Genomic DNA, 26,385 nt, shown 5'->3' on the forward strand with positions numbered 1-26,385 from the left:
TAAAGCGAACTGGATGGAATATGGGGAAAAACGCACCAAATTCTTTTTCAATCTTCAATATAGAAATGCTACCAATTTGTTTTTATTTAAACGTGTAACAAATGATGGAGTCATGCATGATTCACCGAATGATATTTTGAAAGAGGAGTACTTTAAAGATATGTTTTCGTTTCAGTCTCCTCCATCTCCACTCACCGAAACTAATTGTATGGATTTTTTCCCTAATAATAATGTCAAATTAACATCTGTACAAAAAGACTCATGTGAAGGCCAAATTACAGAGGAGGAACGTCTTGATGCAATTAAAGCCTTTAAGGCTGGGAAAACTCCAGGGCTAGATGGCATACCAGTGGAAGTATACACAACTTTTTTTGATATACTCAGAGGACCATTATTAGCATGTTTTAACCACTCCTATATAAAATGGTAGATTATCAGACACGCAACAAGAAGGTCTGATATCATTATTTCTGAAACAGGACCCAAGTGGTATATATAAAGATCTCGTCAATTAAAAAAATTGGAGACCTCTTACAATTCAGTGTTGTGAAGCAAAAATCCTAGCAAAATGCTTGGCGCATAGAATTAAAAAATTATTGTCAGATATTATTCATCCTAATCAGACAGTTTTTTTACATGGACGATACATTGGAGATAATATAAGACAGGTACTGGAAACAATAGAATACTATGAAATATAGGGGACACCAGGCCTGGTTTTCATAGCTGATTTTGAAAAGGCTTTTGATAAAGTATGACTGGAGTTTATATAGAAATACCTAGAATATTTCAATTTTGGGGAACCTCTTATAAAATGGGTTAAAGTTATGTATAGTAACCCTAGGTGTAATATAGTAAATAATGGCTACATCTCAGAAAGTTTTGAACTATTTAGAGGAGTAAAACAAGGTTGTCCACTATCGGCATATCTATTTATTATTGCCATCGAAATGTTAGCTGTTAAAATTAGATCAAACAATAATATTAAGGGATTAGAAATCCGCGGCTTAAAAACTAAGGTGTCATTGTACGCTGATGATTAATGTTTTCTTTTAAAACCACAATTAGAATCTCTCCACGGCCTCAGAGGATCTAGATACTTTTGCTATCCTCTCTGGATTAAAACCAAATTATGATAAGTGTACTATATTACGTATTGAATCACAAACAGAGATGTGAGCATACTCAGTATACAAATCACAAAAGAAAGAAATGATCTCACTCAAATAAATTGTTATAGAAAGTTAGCAAAAATAGATAAGATCTTGCTACCATGGAAAGGAAAATACCTGTCTATTTGTGGAAAAATCACCCTGATTAACTCTTTAGTCATATTACAGTTTACCTATTTGCTTATGGTTTTGCCTACACCTAGTGACCTGCTTTTTAAATTATATGAACAAAAAATATTCAATTTTATTTGGAATGGCAAGCCAGACAAAATTAAAAGGGCTTATTTATATAACGAATATGGGCAGAAATGATCAAATACTAAAGCATTAGACCTCTCACTAAAGGCATCAGTCAAATAAAAGTTATACTTAAATCCAAACTGGTTCTCTAGTAAATTGGTAGGAATGTCTCATCCTATGTTCAAGAAGGGCCTTTTTCCCTTTATTCAGATTACAACTGCTCACTTTCGGTTGTTTGAAAAGGAAATAATCTCCAAAATATCGTTATTTTTTAAACCAGTCTTAGAAAGTTGGTTGCAATTTCAGTTTAATCCACCTGAAAAGACAGAACAAATAATACAACAAATATTGTGGTTAAACGCACAGCACTGGAATAATGAATGATATTTCTATGACTGGAATAAGGATTATCAGAGAACCTGGGGGTGTTCTCTTCTATAACAGAATCCCAGGCAGGTGTGTGTAGCCACCCCCTTCAAGTCCTCAGACCATCTGATTGTTCACATAGAACAGTCATTAACTGGTTGTTAGAACTAGTCGAGTGGCGCGGCCAAGGCATCATGTAACGCACCCTCTTCCAGAAGCTTGAGTTGGGCAGCATCGACCCACGCCTTCCCTCCTGCCACATTAAGGGGGAACTCTTGCGGACCAGGTGCTGCAGGCCGGGGGGCAGGTGTGTGTAGCCACCCTCCCCCATGTCCCCCAGCTGGATGAGGATGACGCTCATCTCACTGTGGACCAGAGCCTGGAGGAGCCCCACCTGACAGTCATAGTCCTCCGCTGTGGTCAACAAAGACGAGCAGCCCCATTGGCCACATGACCCTTGACCTCCTGAGCCTGACCATGTGCTTGAGCTGGGGGTCAGGATGACAATCAGCCTCCTGCTCAACCGCATGCAGTCCTCCACCAACTCCATGCGGTCTGGGGACAACAGAACAGAGAGGAGTGGGAGAAGTTAACTTTTGACTTCAGTACTGTTTATTACTGTTACATTTGCTTCTTAGAGGGTAGGACACAGTCTGAAAGAACCAACCTTCTCCAGGTAAGTCGTCTCTGCCATGGATGAAGAGTCTAAAGCCACACTTCTGCTCCAGGACATTGGGCAGAACGCTGCTCACAAAGTGATACACTTTCTCCTCCCTTTCCTTGTCTACACCATCCATCTGGTAGACAACGTAAGCATCATAGACCTTCCCATCTGAAAACACAGACAAAGAGGTTTCTGTCAAACCTCAGCAGGAAAGGAGTAGATTGTACAGATTTGATTAAATTCTATTTGAACTGAAATTGAGTTTAATATAAATTTGCCCATTACTAATACACTTGCAGTGGGATTGACCCCAGCCGGGACCTGTTGAGAAGGGCCTACTGCAGACAACTGCACTGCACAATCAGTGGGCCATGCTTCAGTGTGGTGACTAAGAACTAAATGAGGTAATATGTTGATATGGTATCCAATACTATATAGATCATGTAGGCTGAATAAGCATTTCTGTACAATGAAATATCTTAGTGAAATAGCATCATTAAACTTCAGTGGGTGGCTAGATGAATCTTACCCTCAGATCGACCATAGCATTTGAAAACTCCACGGAAGAAGAGCGCCAGATCGATGTCAAACACTTTGACGGCCACAGCAGCTAGCAAGAAGAAAAAGACTAGCACCACACATAGACACATAAACATAAACCCTGTGGGGGGGAAGACAGGGAGAACACAACACCGAGAAAGTTAGAGAGTTTGCATGTGTGATTTTGTGTGTGTGTGTTTGTGTGACATATACAGTTGAAGTCGGAAGTTTACATACACCTTCGCCAAATACATTTAAACTCAGTTTCACAATTCCTGACATTTAATCCTAGTAAACATTCACTGTCTTAGGTCCGTTAGGATCACCACTTCATTTAAAGAATGTGAAATGTCAGAATAATAGTAGAGAGAATGATTTATTTCAGCTTTCATCACATTCCCAGTGGGTCAGCATTGCCTTTAAATTGTTTAACTTGGGTCAAACGTTTCGGGTAGCCTTCCACAAGCTTCCCACAATAAGTTGGGTGAATTTTGGCCCATTCCTCCTGACAGAGCTGGTGTAACTGAGTCAGGTTTGTAGGCCTCCTTGCTCGCACGTGCCTTTTCAGTTCTGCCCACAAATTGTCTATAGAATTGACATCAGGGCTTTGTGATGGCCACTCCAATACCTTGACTTTGTTGTCCTTAAGTCATTTTGCCACAACTTTGGAAGTATGCTTGGGGTCGATGTCCATTTGGAAGACCCATTTGCGACCAAGCTTTAACTTCCTGACTGATGTCTTGAGATGTTGCTTCAATATATCCACATAATTTTCCTGCCTCATGATGCCATCTATTTTGTGAAGGGCACCAGTCCCTCCTGCAGTAAAGCACCCCCACAACATGATGCTGCCATCCCCGTGCTTCACGGTTGGGATGGTGTTCTTCGGCTTGCAAGCCTCCCCCTTTTCCCTCCAAACATAACGATGGGCATTATGGCCAAACAGTTCTATTTTTGTTTCATCAGACCAGAGGACATTTCTCCAAAGAGTACGATCTTCGTCCCAATGTGCAGTTGCAAACTGTAGTATGGCTTTTTTATGGCGGTTTTGGAGCAGTGGCTTCTTCCTTGCTGGATTGCCTTTCAGGCTATGTCGGTATAGGACTCGTTTTACTGTGGATAATGATACTTTTGTACCTGTTTCCTCCAGCATCTTCACAAGGTCCTTTGCTGTTGTTCTGGGATTGATTTGCACTTTCGCACCAAAGTACGTTCATCTCTAGGAGACAGAACGCGTCTCCTTCCTGAGTGGTATGACGGTTGCGTGGTCTCATGGTGTTTATACTTGCATACTATTGTTTGTACAGATGAACGTGGTACCTTGAGGCATTTGGAAATTTCTCCCAAAGATGAAGCAGACTTGTGGAGGTCTACAATTTTTTTCTGAGGTCTTCGCTGACTTCTTTTGATTTTCCCATGTCAAGCAAAGAGGCACTGGGTTTGAAGGTAGGCCTTGAAATACATCCACAGGTACACCTCCAATTGAATCAAATTATGTCAATTAGCCAATCAGAAGCTTCATAAGCCATGACATCATTTTCTGGAATTTTCCAAGCTGTTTAAAAGGCACAGTCAACTTAGTGTATGTAAACTTCTGACCCACTGGAATTGTGATACAGTGAATTATAAGTAAAATAATCTGTCTGTAAACAATTGTTGGAAAAAATACTTGTGTCATGCACTAAGCAGATGTCCTAACCGACTTACCAAAACTATAGTTTGTTAACAAGAAATTTGTGGAGTGGTTGAAAACCTTAGTTTTAATGACTCCAACCAAAGTGTATGTAAACTTCTGACTTCAACTGTATGTCTGTGTGATGTTTGTTTAAGAGTGTTTGTGTGACGTGCGTCTGTGTGATGTTTAAGAGTGTGTGCACTAACCTCTTAGCTTGAGAGTAACCACTGCATAAATCCATTTCTGGTCGTTCATTGCAACACACGTGAACTTTGACTGGAGGTCCTTCATAGTCACTGTGTTTATGGTCAGGATAGCCGTGAAGATACTCCGCATTGAAGATACCTCCACCTCGCTACAGTAACACATACACACAAAACATTCACACAGCGAATTCTCAACGGTGAATCTGGGGTCTTGTTTTCAAGGAAATGTTTAAATTATGTTACCTTGTTCTCAAAAACAAGTGTGTGTGTGTGCTTGTGTGTACCTACCTGGTGGTGTTCACTGAGTACCCTTGCTGCTGCGAGCACACTTTCACTCCATTCATCTCCCACCACACGTGACAGTTGTCTTCAATGTTCTGCCCACAAAACGCTTCACACCTCAACTTCTTAGTGGTGTCTATGAAGAACAAGAGATACTATGAAGACAGAGAGATTACCGGGCAAACCAAATCAAGCACAACACAAGAATTTGATCCAGGTGTGATCCCTACACAGGTCAGTGGTCTCTGTGCTTCCGTTTCTAGGCAGGTTGATCTGAGGAGGATGTGAGGCAGAGGGAGCTGAAGGAGACAAACACAGTTTAGTCAGAAAGATACTTTTGGATACATTCAAAACGTTGTCACTGATGTTATTGATGATTGTTGCTGCCACAAAGACCACATGTGATATGAGGGTTGCTTTTGCTTCTGTTTGTTTGATATAAATGGAGCCTAATGTACCTAGTGTAGCCTAATAACCTGCTGTAATGTAGCCTAGAGTTTCCATGTTTGCTGACCCTGCTGCCATCTTGGATGAGCTTTCAGCAAAGCTCAAATCAAATAAATAAAATGCTGAGAGAATCGACAGAGCTGTCATCAAGCCACAACCTACATACCTCGGATCTTTAGTCTCCTGGATGCAGAAGTGTTGAGAACCGTACCATTGTGCTCCCACGTGCACACACACGTATAGATGCCCTCGTCTGCTTTGGAGGCGCCGTACACCAACAGATTTCTCTCAGACTCGTTTGGAATGGGACTGAAATTCTGAAGTTAAAGACAAACAATTTCACAAACTTCTTTGCTGAAATAGCAGTAACACACCTGATTCCACTCATCAAGAGCAGGTGCAACCCTTAGGAGCTATAGGACAGGAGTTGAGAACCAATGGTAAATAGTTTTACAGGCTTGAGGTTTGTGTTAGCATTCTGGTCATGTTCAGTACCTTATACCAGGCTAAGTTTTCTTTTCCATCTTGGCACAGTTTTTCCACGGGGTCAGGACATGGGATAGCAATGTTGTCTGCGGACTCTGAGATATCGTTAAACAGGACTGAATGATCGAACGGTTGGGCTTTGACCACAATCACCTCTGTCATAAAAATATGGCAGGTGTCTGCTGCCTTTCTCCTGGAACATAAGCATACACAGTGTACCAGTTACCCAAAACGGAACCAACAGGCTTCTAACTGGGGGCCAGCCGAAGAACCCATTTAGGCTGTAGATAGCAAATGTTTTTTTTCTAAGAGTCTATACAGCCTGAAACTAAGCAGTTTAAAAATGTGGAAAGTTTCCTTACGAGTCAGAATGTTGAATAAAATTGTATTACATGTTACCCTACCAGTTGTCTGTGTGGTTGGTCCTTCAGTGGGTCGAATTTTGAGACAAAATATCCACAGGAAGTATTATTTACCCAACTTTTTAGAGTGCCAATACTGCCGTTGAAATTTCTATCACCTGTCACATGCTCAAAACCATGTAAACACCTGCAAAATTTCCATCAGTATGCATGCATCATCGTGCATGTCCTTCCGTCTTGTGCTTGGCCTTAGGTCAGGAGCAAACATCTTTATTGCCACACACAGAGTTCTGCGTTTTGAAGTCGGTAATAATAGTTTTCTGTGGATATTTTGTGTAAATTTCAAAACGGCAGAGTAAGTTCAAATAGAATTTTATTCAACGTTTGTGCAAGACAAGGGACCCTTAGGTTTTTTCTTTGTAAATGTGCATGCCTACCCTAGCCCTATGTACACATTCAGGTTCAACACTAACCCTCCCAAACAGGGCTCCCCCGCTCTCAATTACCAATCTAACCCCTAAACACACAGTTGTTGTATTACCAGTAGGTGTAGTACTGATCAGAGTCGTTGAATAAAAGGGGGAGGAAGAAGAGCACCGGTCCATGATGATGCACACGCGCTTCCTCAGAGGACGGGAGCTCTTGGGTTCTGTTTCTGTACCAGGTAAACTCAGTCACGCTGGCCCAAACCAACTCACTCAGGTCATAGTAGGCTGGCAAACTAAGGGCCTCCCCCTCTGTCACAGTAGTTTCATACTTGTCAAATAGTTTACATGGGGACTCTGCCAAAATATGAACATACATTACCCGATTAAGTTGCATGTGAAGGAAAAGAGGTCTATTGTTCAAGGTACAATATATTCACTATGCCTTGTAATAATGGGATGTAGAAATGTGTGAAATATGAAGAAGATGCTATACCTGTGTAATGACCTATTGTAGTAGGGTTTAAGGACATTTCTCTCTGGGCAGAAATCCTAGTCAAACTGAGGAGCAGAAACATGAGACCACCATCCACCAACTACAAGACAAGGGGAACAAAAAGAAGAATGTTACCTTATTGTAACTTTGAACAGGAACTATCATTCCACACAAGACCCTATAATAAAACATCAGGACCATGCTTTACTTGTTTTTACAATAAATGACATACCTATTTTCAAGAGGGAATAAAATACATATGCAGAAAACCTTTTTAGGTTCAGAGTGAAGAATTACTGAAAGAGCTTACCCTGAAAGTGAAGGAGCACATTTTCTGCAAAACAGGAACTTGCCTCCACTGATAAGAAAGAACAAGAGTCATATTCAACATGTTGTTAGGATATCCTGTTATAGATACAGCAGAAATGATGAAAACTGAAATGTTGATATAATATGGATTATTGAAATGGCCATTTAACATATCAAGCTTGAATGAAGAAACCATGACCTCTTTGGAAAATATACAGTGTTTGCTAAAACATCAAATCGCTTTGGTGCTATTTTTACAAGCATAAAGTGATTTATTTACACTCTTAGTACAAAACGCCAAACTGGTAACACTTCAAGCATAAAGTCACATTCAAAACCTTTTATTGTGCATTAATTTTGTTTGGAGATGTATTTCACCACACAACCTATTATCCAAAATATAAGTTCACTGTGAAATACCATGCAAACATTTATTTAATCAGCAAACACATCTTCTCAATTTAGTCATTTTAACAACCAGTTAAACCATTAGAAAAAATGCTGTACAGAAAAATTGCAGTACATTACACTGTTTTCACATTAGGCAATACACTTGCACTACCCATCAAATATACTGAAAATCTTATTGTCATCATTTCTGTGATCAAAGGTGTGTTCATTGATTACATATTTCACAATAATTGATGAAAAATAGAAATGTATTGTTCAGATATAATTACAGCTAGGAATTCATCTTTTCCCCAAAATCTAACAAGTTTTAATCAAGGTAATAATTAATATTTATCCAGTGACCATTTAAAGCATTTAAAACCAAGATATGGTCTCCATGTCAGGGTTCTCCCCAAATAAGAGAGCGCTGAGCCACCTTGTTGACTTGGCTGTGCCACTATGTAATGATTTCAGAGCAAATTACACTTAATTTGTAAGTCGCTCTGGATAAGAGCGTCTGCTAAATGACTTAAATGTATATTTAGTCATGAGTATATCTCTGATCGCCAATGACATTGTTGTGAATTTTGAAACAGGCCGTTCATAAATTCAGAGTGTTATCATGTTCCTCAATTAATTCCAGCCAGGTCACCCGTGATGCATGTCAGTATTAGACGTCCATCCATGTCTGAGGACACGGGGAGATGTAGAAACCGGCCACTAGGGGCAAAAGTGAGGGATGTTACCTTCAAGTAGGTTTCGGTTTTGCTAGGGCGTTGTGGATGGGCGTAAGCATCTGCTTCTGGTGTAAAAGGTTGCATATTTCGTTTTAAGCCTATCCAAAACCTTAACCATTCTGAGCTAATACCTACCCTTAATATTTTGGAGGTAATGACTAAACTTAACCTCAAACACGTCAAAATTTGACGTTTGGAACAACTTTGAAATTGGCGTATGAGAAACATGAATGAATGTCTAAGTCTTGTTGCAGCATTCAGCGCATTTCAGCAGTAGGCTATTGTGGGAGTAAATGGTACACATAGAGACAGATATGACAATATTGAGCAAAGACAGGTGTACATTAGACCACAAGAGGAGAAGGCGACACTTGAGTGCATTTGCCATTCTGGAAAGGACAGGAAACCAAAGATTAACAGACATAAGTGTAATGGCCACAGGAAACCAAAGATTAACAGACATAAGTATAATGGCCAAAGCCATAAGTGCATAAATGCTTAGGGTAAAGAGGAGGAGGTGACACTTAAGTGCATTATCTATTATGGAAAGGGCAGGATACCAAAGATTAGATAGAGAGGAACAAACATAAGTATATTACTCAAGGCCATAAGTGCTTAGGGTAAGATAGACATATATTATTTTTAGGACACGAAAGGGTCCTGCCACCATTATAATTTAATCAAGAGCAGATATAGGTGTTATTGGGCATGAACAAGCAGGAAGCCTGAACTAAAAGATAATGGTGGCAGATGACCTGAGGGAAGTAACTTAATTTACATGTGGGATGGACTCATATGCTGTGTGTATAAATACAGAGCCAGTGCTCTGGGAAAGTGTGTGTTCCGCGGACCATCTAGGCTTCTGATATACTTGTATTAAAAGCCTATATTGAATTCACAAGTTCTTGTAAGTGTTATATTTTGAAACGATTATCCACCACACTCTCAACACAGAGTGCGCCCAGGAAGCGCAGAACACATCCCGAATATAGCTTTGTTGAATCATAAAAACTTTTTAACTGTAGTCAAACAAAAGTCCATTGAGCAAAGTTGCTAAGCTTGCTAGATAACATCCTTCAAAGAATGACAGAATACAGTGCATTATTCAGACCCCTTGACTTTTTCCACATTTTGTTACGTTACAGCCTTATTATAAAATGGATTCAATTGTTTTTTCAAACAATACTCAAATGATAAAGCAAAAACAGGTTTATAGAAATGTTTGCAATAAAAAAATATATAAACTTAAATATGAGTCTTCTTGGGTATGACGCTACAAGCTTGGCACACCTGTATTTGGGGAGTTTCTCCCATTCTTCTCTGCAGACCCTCTCAAGCTCTGTCAGGTTGGATGGGGAGTGTCGCTGCACAGCTATTTTCAGGTCTCTCCAGAGATGTTTGATCGGGTTCAAGTCCTGGCTCTGGCTGGGCCACTCAAGGACATTCATAGACTTGTCCCGAAGCCACTCCTGTATTGTCTTGGCTGTGTGCTTACAGTCGTTGTCCTGTTGGAAGGTGAACCTTTTGCCCGTCTGAGGTCCTGAGCGCTCTGGAGCAGGTTTTTATCAAGGATCTCCCTATCCTTTGCTCCGCTCATCTTTCCCTTGATCCTGACTAGTCTCCCAGTCCCTGCCACTGAAAAACAACCCCACAGCATGATGCTGATGCATGATAAGAATTTGTTCTTAACTGACTTGCCTAGTTAAATAAAAATTGTATGTTGTGTTAAACTTTGTATTGTACTCATTTGTGGATGTCCATCATCCATTTCGTATTTTATGTTACGAATTACAATTAGAATGATATGTTACAAATTGCAATTTGTTATGGCTAATGTTAGCTAGGTTATCTAGGTGGTTAATGTTAGCTAGGCTAGGGGTTAGAGTTAAGGTTATGAGTTAGATTAAAGGGTTAAGGTTAGGGTCAGCTAACATTAAGTAGTAGCAAAGAAGATAAAAGTAGCTGAAAAGTTTCTAATGATCTAAAATGCTAAGGTTGTCCGTGATGAGATTCAAGCATGTAAACTCTGGGTAGCTAGACGTTAACTGTACATGCCTGACCAACCACCCTACTTTCATTTTTGAGTTAAGTAACCTTCTCTCTTATGTAACCATACCAAATGTAAGATATAATACTCATTTGCATGTCCCAGATTTACATTTACTATGTTACGTCTAGTCTAGGAGACCAGGCTGCAGCAGTTTAGGAGTTGTGGGTTAAACTATTGAGCTCATCTCCACAGTGTCCTTCCCATAATTCCAAACTACAATACTGTAACGACCTTACTAGATCATAAAGGAACAATTGTCCAGACAGAGGGTTGAGTTTACGAATTGACGGTTTATTAACCCAACTTTACAGAGGCTACTGTTTGGCCGTAGCCCACGCCAAATAAACAAAAGATACCCCACAAGCCAACCGTGACCTTCTCTTGTGAAGCCCAGACGTAAGAGAGAGAACAATGGCTAAACCTAGTCTTAACTCCCAATGCTCCATCCCCCTGCCCAACCCCCCTCCACCAAACACCAGGATGCCCGGCATCAGAACATTCCAGGAATCCCCGTGATTGGCAGATAGCAGGTTGATTGGCATGTCGGACCCCGCGAACACTGGTAAGTACAACACAACCCACTAATAGCCTACCACATAACACACCGCTGTCTGTGCGGGTCGCTACACAGCCCCCCCCCCAACACAAAGTCCCTCGTCCCTGAGGGAACAAACAAAGTCTCTGAAGCGACCCAGAAGTCTCCTTTGCCTGCGTGACCGCAATGGTCGCGGAGTGTCCAGATGTGAAACAGGGGGCTCCATCCGTGCCAGGGGGCTGCCTCTCTGGGACCCAGGGGATAAAGGAAGGGATATGAGGGACAAGGAAACGGGAACAGGGAATACAGTCCGTGGCTCCGGGGAACAACGCAGTGACACAGGGAGGGAGACAGGGGGAGTGGGCTGTCTGGAGCCTTGTCTGCGGCACCTGGGGGTGGGTGCCTGGAGAATGTCAGTGCCAGAGAGGGGAATTGTGGGGGTCCCTGGGGTTTGGGGAGAAGAGGCCCCTCTGTATGGGGCTAACCTGTCCCGGTGCAGTGCCACCTTTCTCCCCTTGGGAGGAAGCTGCACCCGGTAAACAACCTCCCCTACCCTCTCCAGGACACTGCAGGGTCCCACCCAGTGACTGTCCAACTTGGGGCATCTGCCTTTTTTAGTTGGGGAACCGCCCAACTACATCCACACCCACCCTCTCCATGGGAGCCCCCACTGGGAACTGTTGGAGCTGAGCATGAGAGTGGCCTGGGGGGCCCTTTCTTGCTGTGCAGTTGTCACAGCGGCAGCAAAAATCTTCCACATCCCTCTTGTGCTGCCCCCAGTAGAAGCCCTGACGGAGGCAGCGCAGTGTTTTTGTGACCTCAAAGTGTCCAGTCCCCACCCCCCCATGAGTACTCTGGAGCACAGCCTCCCGCAATGCTTTTGGGACCACCACCTGCCACCTCTCTTCTCCCGTAGCTGACTCCTTCCATGCCCGCTGTAGCACGCCATCAGCAGTCGCTCAAACTTTGCCCACAACCCTTTGGTCGCGAGTGAGAGCGCTGTCACCTCTTCCCATGGTGGCCTCACCTGCGCCTCTACCCACTGTAGCACTGGCTGTAGGTCTTGTGTCCCGTCCCTGCTGCTGCCCCCATTCAGCCACGTCGACAGTCTGCAGCTCACAGCAGACAGACCAGCTCGCCCGACACACTGTGGCACAGACCCTCTCCTCTGCACACAGCTCTCTCTCCCGTCCCTCTCTCCGCTCACAGTGGCGGCAGCAGTCAGCAGTACAGGGCCGAAGGGACATGGCGTCGGCGTTGGAGTGGCGTGCCCCTGCCCTGTGCACGGCTGAAGTCATACGGCTGAAGCTCCTCCAACCAGCGTGCCACCTGCCCCTCTGGCTCTGTGAAAGACATGAGCCACTGGAGAGCAGAGTGGTCAGTCCTTACAGTAAAGGGCAGGCCACCCAGGTAGTACGTGAAGTGTTGGACGGAAGCCACAACAGCCAAGAGCTCCCGCCGGGTGACACAGTAGCGGCGCTCATGTTTGTCAAATGTTTTGCTGAAGTACACCACCACTCTCTCCCCCTCTGGCCCCACCTGGACCAGCACCCCACCCATGCCCACATTGCTCGCGTCTGTGTCCAGGATAAAGGGCAAGGTGAGGTCAGGGGGGGCAGGCACGGGGGCCTCGATCAGTGCACGTTTGAGGGTGTTGAAGGCCTCCTCACACTCCACTGTCCAAGTGGAAGCCTTGTCCTTCGGCAGCAGGCGGTTCAGGGGAGCAGCGACGCTTGAGAAGCCCCGTACAAACCTGTAGTCTCGGACAGCCCCCACCTTGTCCTCCATGGTGCTGATCCCCTCCTTCCCCACTCAGTGGCCCAAGAAGGACACCTCTCTCCTCATGAAGTGGCACTTCTCGAGGTGGAGCTTCAGACCTGCGGCAGCCACCCGCTCCAGCACACGCCGTAGCGCCACCAGGGCTGACTGGAAGGAGCTGCTATGGGCCAGGATGTCAGAGGCACACATACCAGACACTGCTGTCGGGGGATGCCATCCAGCACCCTGTCAATCAAACGCTCAAAAGTAGCTGGAGCGTTGCACAGACCGAAGCACAGGACCTTGAACTGCCAGTGTCCTCTGTTAGTGGAGAACGCAGTTTTGGCTCTGGCCTCTGAGGAGAGAGGCACCTGCCAGTAGCCACTGCGGAGGTCTAGTGAGGAGAACCAGGAGCAACCCCTAACCAGGTCCAGCGACTCATCTATACTTGGTATGGGGTATGAGTCCTTCCTGGTTACCTCATTCAGCCGCCTGTAGTCCGCACAGAACCTCAGCTTGCCCCCCTTCTTCGGAACCATGACGACTGGCGCCGCCCAGGGGCTGTCTGAGGGCTCGATGAAGTCTGCCCGCTGCATCTCCAACACAGCCTTGTCTGCCGCCTCCTGGCGTGCCAGCGGGATACAGCGGGGACGCATCTTGATGGGTCGAGCATCACCGGTGTCGATCTCATGCTGCACCAGATGAGTCTGACCCACCTCTTCCTCACTCAGCACAAAGCTGTCTCTGAATTCAAACAGCAACTGCCACAACCGTTCCTGCTGCTCGGGGTCAAGACCAACACAGTTCCTCCCCCATATCTCCCTCACTGCAGACAGTGTCCTCTCCTCTCCCATCTGGGGTAGCTGGGCTGGGAGGGTGCGGCCCAGGCTCACAGAGGGCTGTGTCGTGGAGGTAGCTGGGGGAATGTAACACACAGCCGTAGGTGACAGGGGGGCTGGGGAAAGGTCACACACAGATGTGGGGGGGGGGGGGGGGGGGGCAGCCACGAGTCTCTGCTGCTTTAACTGTTGGAGTAAAGGGTTTGTTGGGTTGAGTGAATGTGACATTAGAGGGGGCCATGGTGACTGCCGGCCCTCCCTGGAAGCTCAGTGTGCCCCCATTTAGGTCTAACTGGCAGCATGTGCTCCTAAGAAAGTCCAACCCCAGTATACAAGGGTCCTGCACAGCTGCCACCCACACAGGATGACGCACAGACCTGCCCCCTACTGTCAGAGTCATTATTCCCTTCCCTTTGATGGGTGCCAGCTCACCTGTGACTGTGCGGAGCTGCACAGTTGTGGGCTCACACTGAGTCCAACCTGGCACAATATCTGGCCTCACCAGGGTTACTGTGGACCCAGTGTCCACCAGGGCAGAGCAGGGCAACAACAGGCTCCATCCGCTTGCCCTCGTCTGCTTCTGGGGGAAGTGGAGCCTTGCTTCCCCGTCTGTGCCGGTGGCCTCCTCCTGAAGAAGATGGTGGTTGGGATAGAAAGCCAGGGGTGCGCACTACCCGGTCTACGCGGACCCCGAGCCGTTTCCCTGAGCTCTGGGGGACATGGGGCAACCTCGGCGCAGATGGCCTGGCTGGCCACAACCCCAGCAGACCCTGGGACCAGGGCATGTGTTTCATGCCGCCTATAGCGATACAGCACAAATGAGTTCTGTCATTTCAGCCACCCATGCAGGCTTTTCCGGCTCCGGGCTGCTCTGCCCCCCAGCTCGTACAGAGGGTCTGTCTCCCGGCACCCCCACCAGTCCCAGCTGAAGCCCCAGCCCACACCAGCTCCCTCTCCAAAGCCATCTCCAAGGCTATCTGCAATGACCCAGATTGAGCCAGCTGGGTCTGTATGCGCAGCTCCGTAGGAGAGAGCGCCTGTATGAACTGGTCCCGTGCTAGCTCGCTCTGCACGGAGGGGGGCATGTGAGCATATGCCCGCCGAGAGGCGCTCTCAATGTCATTAGCTAGCGCCCGTAGAGGCTCTCCAGGCTGCCTGCGTCTATTACTCAGTTCGGAGCGCAGTAGCCCGGGCTGTACACACTGTCCATAGCGCCTCCTCAGTGCTCCCACTAAAGCACCATAATCACGTCTGTCCTCGGGGCTAATCAATATCAAAACAGGCCAGAGCTTCATCCGTGAGGCATAAAGCCAACGCAGTGCCCTATGTTCATTCGACCACCCCCTAAAATGAGCTAACAGTTCAAACTGAGCATGAAAAGCTTCCCAATCCGCCTTACCGGAATATTTCGGGGTTTTAACAGATACGGACGCAGCCGGGAACTGGGCGCCGCCATGTTTGTTTACATCCTGTGCCCCAGATTCCACGTCGACGTCACCCCTTCGGTCCGCCCACCAGAATCCACGCGAAGCACAGTCGACGAAGGACTCATGCCCGCTTCAGCTGCCATCACTCTAACGTCCTCCCTCAAGCGGCCCCTGGGCTCCGACGCCCTGGCGATCTCCTCAGCCAGATCCTCCGACGTCCATGCACACGCACCCCCTTGGCCATAATTGTCCCCTACCTCCACTTTCGGATTTCCTCTAAGCATTTTCAACCCCCGTTCTCACCTACGGTAGCTAGCCACAGAAGTCAGCTAGCTAGCTGGCTAACTTTTATCAACGTTTTTACTTCTGACACCAATGTAATGACCTGACTAGATCATAAAGGAACAATTGTCCAGACAGAGGGTTGAGTTTACGAATTGACGGTTTATTAACCCAACTTTACACAGGCTACTGTTTGGCCGTAGCTCACAAGCCAACCGTGACCTCTTGTGAAGCCCAGACGTAAGAGAGAGAACAATGGCTAAACCTAGTCTTAACTCCCAATGCTCCATCCCCCTGCCCAACCCCCCTCCACCAAACACCAGGATGCCCGGCATCAGAACATTCCAGGAATCCCCGTGATTGGCAGATAGCAGGTTGATTGGCATGTCGGACCCCGCGAACACTGGTAAGTACAACACAACCCACTAATAGCCTACCACATAACACACCGCTGTCTGTGCGGGTCGCTACACAGCCCCCCCCCCAACACAAAGTCCCTCGTCCCTGAGGGAACAAACAAAGTCTCTGAAGCGACCCAGAAGTCTCCTTTGCCTGCGTGACCGCAATGGTCGCGGAGTGTCCAGATGTGAAACAGGGGGCTCCATCCGTGCCAGGGGGCTGCCTCTCTGGGACCCAGGGGATAAAGGAAGGGATATGAGGGACAAGGAAACGGGAACAGGGAATACAGTCCGTGGCTCCGGGGAACAACGCAGTGACACAGGGAGGGAGACAGGGGGAGTGGGCTGTCTGGAGCCTTGTCTGCGGCACCTGGGGGTGGGTGCCTGGAGAATGTCAGTGCCAGAGAGGGGAATTGTGGGGGTCCCTGGGGTTTGGGGAGAAGAGGCCCCTCTGTATGGGGCTAACCTGTCCCGGTGCAGTGCCACCTTTCTCCCCTTGGGAGGAAGCTGCACCCGGTAAACAACCTCCCCTACCCTCTCCAGGACACTGCAGGGTCCCACCCAGTGACTGTCCAACTTGGGGCATCTGCCTTTTTTAGTTGGGGAACCGCCCAACTACATCCACACCCACCCTCTCCATGGGAGCCCCCACTGGGAACTGTTGGAGCTGAGCATGAGAGTGGCCTGGGGGGCCCTTTCTTGCTGTGCAGTTGTCACAGCGGCAGCAAAAATCTTCCACATCCCTCTTGTGCTGCCCCCAGTAGAAGCCCTGACGGAGGCAGCGCAGTGTTTTTGTGACCTCAAAGTGTCCAGTCCCCACCCCCCCATGAGTACTCTGGAGCACAGCCTCCCGCAATGCTTTTGGGACCACCACCTGCCACCTCTCTTCTCCCGTAGCTGACTCCTTCCATGCCCGCTGTAGCACGCCATCAGCAGTCGCTCAAACTTTGCCCACAACCCTTTGGTCGCGAGTGAGAGCGCTGTCACCTCTTCCCATGGTGGCCTCACCTGCGCCTCTACCCACTGTAGCACTGGCTGTAGGTCTTGTGTCCCGTCCCTGCTGCTGCCCCCATTCAGCCACGTCGACAGTCTGCAGCTCACAGCAGACAGACCAGCTCGCCCGACACACTGTGGCACAGACCCTCTCCTCTGCACACAGCTCTCTCTCCCGTCCCTCTCTCCGCTCACAGTGGCGGCAGCAGTCAGCAGTACAGGGCCGAAGGGACATGGCGTCGGCGTTGGAGTGGCGTGCCCCTGCCCTGTGCACGGCTGAAGTCATACGGCTGAAGCTCCTCCAACCAGCGTGCCACCTGCCCCTCTGGCTCTGTGAAAGACATGAGCCACTGGAGAGCAGAGTGGTCAGTCCTTACAGTAAAGGGCAGGCCACCCAGGTAGTACGTGAAGTGTTGGACGGAAGCCACAACAGCCAAGAGCTCCCGCCGGGTGACACAGTAGCGGCGCTCATGTTTGTCAAATGTTTTGCTGAAGTACACCACCACTCTCTCCCCCTCTGGCCCCACCTGGACCAGCACCCCACCCATGCCCACATTGCTCGCGTCTGTGTCCAGGATAAAGGGCAAGGTGAGGTCAGGGGGGGCAGGCACGGGGGCCTCGATCAGTGCACGTTTGAGGGTGTTGAAGGCCTCCTCACACTCCACTGTCCAAGTGGAAGCCTTGTCCTTCGGCAGCAGGCGGTTCAGGGGAGCAGCGACGCTTGAGAAGCCCCGTACAAACCTGTAGTCTCGGACAGCCCCCACCTTGTCCTCCATGGTGCTGATCCCCTCCTTCCCCACTCAGTGGCCCAAGAAGGACACCTCTCTCCTCATGAAGTGGCACTTCTCGAGGTGGAGCTTCAGACCTGCGGCAGCCACCCGCTCCAGCACACGCCGTAGCGCCACCAGGGCTGACTGGAAGGAGCTGCTATGGGCCAGGATGTCATCGAGGCACACATACCAGACACTGCTGTCGGGGGATGCCATCCAGCACCCTGTCAATCAAACGCTCAAAAGTAGCTGGAGCGTTGCACAGACCGAAGCACAGGACCTTGAACTGCCAGTGTCCTCTGTTAGTGGAGAACGCAGTTTTGGCTCTGGCCTCTGAGGAGAGAGGCACCTGCCAGTAGCCACTGCGGAGGTCTAGTGAGGAGAACCAGGAGCAACCCCTAACCAGGTCCAGCGACTCATCTATACTTGGTATGGGGTATGAGTCCTTCCTGGTTACCTCATTCAGCCGCCTGTAGTCCGCACAGAACCTCAGCTTGCCCCCCTTCTTCGGAACCATGATGACTGGCGCCGCCCAGGGGCTGTCTGAGGGCTCGATGAAGTCTGCCCGCTGCATCTCCAACACAGCCTTGTCTGCCGCCTCCTGGCGTGCCAGCGGGATACAGCGGGGACGCATCTTGATGGGTCGAGCATCACCGGTGTCGATCTCATGCTGCACCAGATGAGTCTGACCCACCTCTTCCTCACTCAGCACAAAGCTGTCTCTGAATTCAAACAGCAACTGCCACAACCGTTCCTGCTGCTCGGGGTCAAGACCAACACAGTTCCTCCCCCATATCTCCCTCACTGCAGACAGTGTCCTCTCCTCTCCCATCTGGGGTAGCTGGGCTGGGAGGGTGCGGCCCAGGCTCACAGAGGGCTGTGTCGTGGAGGTAGCTGGGGGAATGTAACACACAGCCGTAGGTGACAGGGGGGCTGGGGAAAGGTCACACACAGATGTGGGGGGGGGGGGGGGGGGGGGGGCAGCCACGAGTCTCTGCTGCTTTAACTGTTGGAGTAAAGGGTTTGTTGGGTTGAGTGAATGTGACATTAGAGGGGGCCATGGTGACTGCCGGCCCTCCCTGGAAGCTCAGTGTGCCCCCATTTAGGTCTAACTGGCAGCATGTGCTCCTAAGAAAGTCCAACCCCAGTATACAAGGGTCCTGCACAGCTGCCACCCACACAGGATGACGCACAGACCTGCCCCCTACTGTCAGAGTCATTATTCCCTTCCCTTTGATGGGTGCCAGCTCACCTGTGACTGTGCGGAGCTGCACAGTTGTGGGCTCACACTGAGTCCAACCTGGCACAATATCTGGCCTCACCAGGGTTACTGTGGACCCAGTGTCCACCAGGGCAGAGCAGGGCAACAACAGGCTCCATCCGCTTGCCCTCGTCTGCTTCTGGGGGAAGTGGAGCCTTGCTTCCCCGTCTGTGCCGGTGGCCTCCTCCTGAAGAAGATGGTGGTTGGGATAGAAAGCCAGGGGTGCGCACTACCCGGTCTACGCGGACCCCGAGCCGTTTCCCTGAGCTCTGGGGGACATGGGGCAACCTCGGCGCAGATGGCCTGGCTGGCCACAACCCCAGCAGACCCTGGGACCAGGGCATGTGTTTCATGCCGCCTATAGCGATACAGCACAAATGAGTTCTGTCATTTCAGCCACCCATGCAGGCTTTTCCGGCTCCGGGCTGCTCTGCCCCCCAGCTCGTACAGAGGGTCTGTCTCCCGGCACCCCCACCAGTCCCAGCTGAAGCCCCAGCCCACACCAGCTCCCTCTCCAAAGCCATCTCCAAGGCTATCTGCAATGACCCAGATTGAGCCAGCTGGGTCTGTATGCGCAGCTCCGTAGGAGAGAGCGCCTGTATGAACTGGTCCCGTGCTAGCTCGCTCTGCACGGAGGGGGGCATGTGAGCATATGCCCGCCGAGAGGCGCTCTCAATGTCATTAGCTAGCGCCCGTAGAGGCTCTCCAGGCTGCCTGCGTCTATTACTCAGTTCGGAGCGCAGTAGCCCGGGCTGTACACACTGTCCATAGCGCCTCCTCAGTGCTCCCACTAAAGCACCATAATCACGTCTGTCCTCGGGGCTAATCAATATCAAAACAGGCCAGAGCTTCATCCGTGAGGCATAAAGCCAACGCAGTGCCCTATGTTCATTCGACCACCCCCTAAAATGAGCTAACAGTTCAAACTGAGCATGAAAAGCTTCCCAATCCGCCTTACCGGAATATTTCGGGGTTTTAACAGATACGGACGCAGCCGGGAACTGGGCGCCGCCATGTTTGTTTACATCCTGAGCCCCAGATTCCACGTCGACGTCACCCCTTCGGTCCGCCCACCAGAATCCGCGCGAAGCACAGTCGACGAAGGACTCATGCCCGCTTCAGCTGCCATCACTCTAACGTCCTCCCTCAAGCGGCCCCTGGGCTCCGACGCCCTGGCGATCTCCTCAGCCAGATCCTCCGACGTCCATGCACACGCACCCCCTTGGCCATAATTGTCCCCTACCTCCACTTTCGGATTTCCTCTAAGCATTTTCAACCCCCGTTCTCACCTACGGTAGCTAGCCACAGAAGTCAGCTAGCTAGCTGGCTAACTTTTATCAACGTTTTTACTTCTGACACCAATGTAATGACCTGACTAGATCATAAAGGAACAATTGTCCAGACAGAGGGTTGAGTTTACGAATTGACGGTTTATTAACCCAACTTTACACAGGCTACTGTTTGGCCGTAGCTCACAAGCCAACCGTGACCTCTTGTGAAGCCCAGACGTAAGAGAGAGAACAATGGCTAAACCTGGTCTTAACTTCCAATGCTCCATCCCCCTGCCCAACCCCCCTCCACCAAACACCAGGATGCCCGGCATCAGAACATTCCAGTACAACACAACCAACTAATAGCCTACCACATAACACACCGCTGCCTGTGCGGGTCGCTACAATACCCACCAGACACTGGCGCAGTCTAACCTCTCCCTCAAATATCTATCAGTCCAGGGTTGCGTTTCGAAAATCAAAGTACACAGCCCTCTGCCCTAAGCCCTTGGGGGAATCCCCGCGGCCATATTTATTGTCGGTCCAAATGATTAGCAAAGGGTGGTTTGCAACGGTAGCCCCTCAGCCCTCGTTTTTAATAAGGTTTGCGAGTGTACAATTATGTTCACTTCGGGGCCTGAAACGCCCCATAATTAAATTCGCGATGATTGTACATCAGCTAAGAAAAGTCTTCCAAAACTCAAACGTCAATATGTAGTCAACATACAAGTCTAACTAAAAACGAATGTAAATAAGTTAGAAATTGTGCTACTAATGCACAACACGTGTCATAAAATCGATTGTTTTTGTTTGGTTAGCTTCTGGAAATTGTAGAAATATTTTTTTCCCTTATTCACACTAATGTTAGTTGGCAAATGAATTTGCTAGCTATTATACAGTAGGTGTATATTAATAAATATATAGTTAATATAAGTTGATACGCAATCATGATTGACGTATCGCCTATAAAGCACCCTACAAGCTACCCTTAGCTGAAAACACCAACATCGCGGGATGATCGACTGACGAATTTCCGGTCAAGGGCGGTCCATTTAAAAATTATTCCTTCCTCCCTAGCCCTGCAACTCGTCAGACGTCATCAGAAGTATCCACTTAATTTGATGGCTGAGGGGTTAGCGTGTCTTTTAAGTGTTTGGAATGTTGCCCAGCTGTGTGTATATATTTCAGGGACAAATACAGAGAAGTTTTAATGTTATTTGACACAACACTGGAAAGTTTTTATTGGAAAAATCCAACTACTCCGTAGCAGTGCATGGGTAAAATGTGTTGTGATAATTGCGATGTTTGTTCTATAACCTGTTAATTCATATGCCTTGCGACCGTGACAAAATCCAAATAAATTCAATCACACCTTTGTTTTATCACAAAACCAGATCGCAACCTCTGTCCAGTGAAGTCCACAATGCATATTGCATGTACAGTAACAGACCGTTACATGACCTACAGCATGGCCAAGTAAGTTTCCGACATTTTCGGACCACTAAACAACTAACGCTATTGAACCACAGAGTTACCGCAAGTTACAAAGAAAACATGAGCTGCCTCCACTATTCCAGCACCATTTCAACATAATCAAATCACCTCTGCTTAGTCTAATACAGTGACAACTAAAATATACACAATAATTTAGTTCAGTCAACGTAAGCTAAATTTAATGTGGCTGTCTGATTTCTGTGTGCATGTAGAAAAACATGTTGACTCACCGTACTTGTAGAGAAACCGTTTTGTCATTAGCGTTTATCACTTTGTCATACAGTACACGCTTTACATTTTTGTTGTCCTAGGCTACCTGGCTAAAATGTTTTTTCGCTAGCCTAACAAAATATGTGTATAACTAAACCAAGATAGACCACATCCTGTCCTTTCAAAACGGAACAATTGAGTCATAGTGGGCAGAGCCAAGCACGCGCTAGCACACGTGCGTAATTCCGTTAGGGAACGCCTACTCTGAAGTGGGCGTGTGCAGTTACTCAATTTGCTTTAGCACTCCTTCTGAACGACGCAATTTTTTAAAACTTTGGCAAAGGGTAAAGTCTACAAAACTTAGTCCACTATGTTTGTAACATATTCTAGTTTTGGGAACAGAACATTTAATTTATAACAAATGTTTCATCGATGAGAAAATTAGCAGAACGTCTGCCAAAATCCATCTCTTTCCATCTTCTACTACTGCCAGCCACTGGGCTTCCTCTCACTACCATATGTGGTAGTGAGTGGAAACGCCAAGCGGATGCTTCACATTTATACATCCGGTGAAATATCTGTCTCATTGTTCCGTGACATTACTTCAATTCCTGGGCAATGTTAGCTAGTTAACATTAGCCTTCTACATCTAACTACATATAACTTAAATCCTCTCAGGCCAGGGGCAAAACAATGTATGAATTAATGGTTGGATCAGAATTGGCGTTATAATCATTGGCCAGTACGGAGAATTAAGTAAAACCACAAGTCCAAATCCCTATCTCCAGCCATGGCTAATTTAGGAAAGGGACAATTTTAGCTAGCTGGCTATGTGATGCAACAATTCAAGTTTTTCTGTCAATGACATGGACTAAGTTTGTTGTAATAAATATATAAGACAAATTCTTCATTCACAAAACCAACTTACACCGAGAGGAAAGTTTTTCTGGAACATGCTTATTCCTGACATTGTCTGGAAAAATGCATGGTTAAGGCCTTACAAATACTGTATACCAAACAAAGTTAAGGAAGTGCACTTCAAAATTTTACATAAGATATATCCATGTAACTATGATTTCCAAATTTGTGGCTATTGATGATATCTGCGTTTTCTGTGAAAAAGAAGGTGAGAATCTGTCTCACTTGTTCTTTGAATGTAAATTTGTGTCAGAATTTTGGGAAAACCTTGCAAAGTACTTATTTACCATTATGAACACTGCCTATAATTTTAACATAAAATATATAATATGTTACTATTGCAATGATAACAAAACCACTGAAATGATTGTTAATTTTTTTATTCTTGTTGCCAAATACTTTATACACAAACAAAAATTCTATACCAAAATTACCAATTTTTCTGATTGAATTTAATTATCTAATAAAACACTAACCCTAGTGAATAACAACAAGAATAACACCTTCATGAATCATTATAATAAGATATTTTCAGAGTGAATATAATTGCACTTAAATTGTTTATTTTTTGTATTTTATTTTTACAATTTTTGTATGTTTGAGCATTGTTAATACCTGTGTTTGGTTTGCTAGACATGTTTGATGTAGCAATGTAAGTGGATTTTTGTATTATGAATAAAATACATTAAAAAAATAATTAAAAAAGACATGGACTAACTTTTGTAGACTTTACCATTTAGTTATGATTATTTTATTTATCTTTATCTTTTTTTTTTTTTAAATATATATAATAATCTAGGGCCTCCCAAGTGGCGCTGTATCACAGTGCTTGTGGCGTCACTGCAGACCGTGGTTCGATCCCAACCAGCTGTGACCGGGAGTCTCAATGGGCGGTGCACAATTGGCCCAGTCTCGTCCGGGTTAGGGGAGGGTTTGGCCAAGGGGGCTGCATGACTCGACCTTCGCCTCTCCCGAGCCCGTTGGAAAACACAAAATTGGGGGTAAAATACCCCCCCAAAATATATACAGTATATTCTTCCGCTTTGACATTACATATTAGTTTTTGTAGATTGTTGATAAAAAAACAACAACATGTAATCCATTTTGATCACACATTGTAACACAATAGGATGTGAAGAAATCCAGGAGGTCTGAAGACTTTGGCAAGGCACAGTATTAGTCACAAGCTTCCCACAGCCATATCACATTGAAACACCCATGTGTTCAAATACCCATGGTTTATATGCAAGTCCTACCATAGACTTGGACTATGTGTGTTCCAAACTCTGAGGAGCTGCATATAATAGAAATATACAATTTACATAATGTAAATAATGAATATGTTGTATTGACTGAAATTATAATTGTATTTAGCAGAACCTTTGCTCACGTGCTTTGGCAATAACAGACCGTTTGAATGACAAGCTGAGAATCAACTATCAAATCTTACGCTGATACTATGATGTCTAAATGGCGTTTTCACTAAGGAGGTGGGAAAACACAATTAATAATAGATCTCTTGCACAAGCAGGTTGAAGGGAGTGGGTCTCTTCAGTACAGTCTTCAGCTGTATCTGAAGAAAATACTGTACACTGGATTGCAAACTCAGCCCTGCAAACTTATTATTTAAGCTTAAAAGCCCTCAGTGACTCCAGGAAGTCTTGCAATAATATCTCTAGGAGAGAGCTTGTTAAGTATTTTTTGAGAATGACAGTAATTAATCAGGATTTCTTAACTGTAGCCAAGGCCCTATTACTTTTTGCATGGCTTGCAATCAGTTAATTCTCACTCAGGGATTATTTTACAGCCTGGCAGTGGAACAGCTGTTACATTCACTCTGCATTTGAATCTGAATAATAAAAGCTTTTTGAGGAAGCGGATAAATACTTTTGTAAGGCACACCATTCTAAACTTTACTTGATGTTAGATTAGCATTTTTGTATGGATAATTTTCTGACATTTGGTGTTCAATGACATGACAGAAATCATTAGATCCACTACTGACTACCTATATAACTGTGTCTGTCAGTCAATGTAATTTGCTTTATGAAGATGTGTTATCTTTACTGAACAAAATGTAATTTCTCAGCAATGTGGGTGGAGTTACATTACAGTCAGGAGAAACTGGACTTTGACTGTTGAGCGCCCGCATGACCAGCAAGTCAAAACGAGAGATAATGGAAAGGATATTAGGGTTCAATGAGTATACTTCAGGGAAGTCCAACAAAGGGAGAAAGAGAGAGAGAGAGGCACTAAATGGCTTCCAGAGCAAAGAGACAGAATGGTCAGTTACTGAGTTATATCTACCTTTTCAGTGCATTGTTTATAGTTTTCTCACATTTTATTTACAGTATATAGGCCTCGTCATCAATAGTCATATGTTATGTTGATTCTAGCTAAAATATTGGTCATATATTGGGAATTTGGTAATACTGTAATGCCTAAATTCAAGTCTCTTATATTTTATAAAACATGTACTCTTCTCTCTAATAGGGGACCAGCGTACTCTCCCTGAGCTGAGAATCATCCTCCTGGGGAGGGATTGGCTGGAGAAGAGTCAAACAGGAAACACCATCCTGGACAGGAAGCTGTTTGACACCAGGAGGGACGTGGAGATGTGTGTGAGGAGACAGAGTCTAGTGGACGGCCGGCAGGTCACTGTGGTCAACACATCAGACAGATGCATCCAGTACTCCATGCAGGACCCTCTCCTTGTCCACCGTAACATAGAAGCCAGCATATCCATGTGTCAACCAGGTCCCCATGCCTTTTTCATGGTCATCCCTTTGAACTCACGCAAAGGCAGGGAATGGACAGTAGAGGGCCCCCTCAAGCTTCTCAACCACATACTCTGGAGACACATGATGGTAGTGTTTACCCAATGTGAGAAACTCAGGGGAATGTCACTAGAGGAACACATAGCGAGACATGGGTTTCTCCAGGAGATGGTGGAGAAGTGTGGGCATAGGTACCATGCTTTAAACACTAGGGCCAACACATGGGGCAATGATGTCACTCACGTCCCAGAGCTGCTGAGGAAGATAGATGAGATGGTGGCAGGTGGTCCTGGTTATGTTGTCATGAATGAGAGGTTTTCAATGGCAATTGAAGTTAAGAGGATGGCAGAGAAGGAGAGGGCGAGCTTGAGACGGATGACGGTTCAGAGACAGAGGGAAACACTCAGATCTCTGCTCAGGGGTGAGGATCGGGAGAATTCTAAATATATACTGTATATATATATTTTTTTTTTACTAAATGATTTCCCCAAAACCTTTACCCTTACATTTGAATTGGTTCGGTACAATATCTGAAATCATGCAAATAGATTGTAATCTAATATAAATATCTCCCATTTAGGTAAGTCCCACCAACTATCTGAAGC

At 46.4% G+C, this 26,385-nt stretch overlaps 2 protein-coding genes across 2 annotated transcripts; one reads left to right on the forward strand and one right to left on the reverse strand.

Moving 5' to 3' along the window:
• Positions 1-1,701: 1,701 nt before the first annotated feature.
• On the reverse strand, positions 1,702-22,279 carry LOC120058281 (interleukin-1 receptor-like 1). The gene is made up of 12 exons (XM_039006830.1): positions 22,106-22,279; positions 7,672-7,719; positions 7,362-7,461; positions 6,982-7,222; positions 6,088-6,271; positions 5,759-5,909; positions 5,376-5,444; positions 5,152-5,281; positions 4,864-5,012; positions 2,972-3,103; positions 2,446-2,610; positions 1,702-2,333 (listed from the first exon to the last, which is right to left on the reverse strand). Exons 2-12 carry the CDS (start codon positions 7,690-7,692, stop codon positions 1,888-1,890), a joined length of 1,788 nt encoding a protein of 595 aa, XP_038862758.1. The 5' UTR covers positions 7,693-7,719; positions 22,106-22,279; the 3' UTR covers positions 1,702-1,887.
• Positions 22,280-25,182: 2,903 nt separating this feature from the next.
• On the forward strand, positions 25,183-26,382 carry LOC120057795 (GTPase IMAP family member 4-like). The gene is made up of 3 exons (XM_039006261.1): positions 25,183-25,287; positions 25,497-26,201; positions 26,366-26,382. Exons 1-3 carry the CDS (start codon positions 25,260-25,262, stop codon positions 26,380-26,382), a joined length of 750 nt encoding a protein of 249 aa, XP_038862189.1. The 5' UTR covers positions 25,183-25,259.
• Positions 26,383-26,385: the final 3 nt, after the last annotated feature.

Source organism: Salvelinus namaycush, chromosome 13, assembly GCF_016432855.1.
Source record: "Salvelinus namaycush isolate Seneca chromosome 13, SaNama_1.0, whole genome shotgun sequence".
Taxonomy (NCBI): domain Eukaryota; kingdom Metazoa; phylum Chordata; class Actinopteri; order Salmoniformes; family Salmonidae; genus Salvelinus; species Salvelinus namaycush.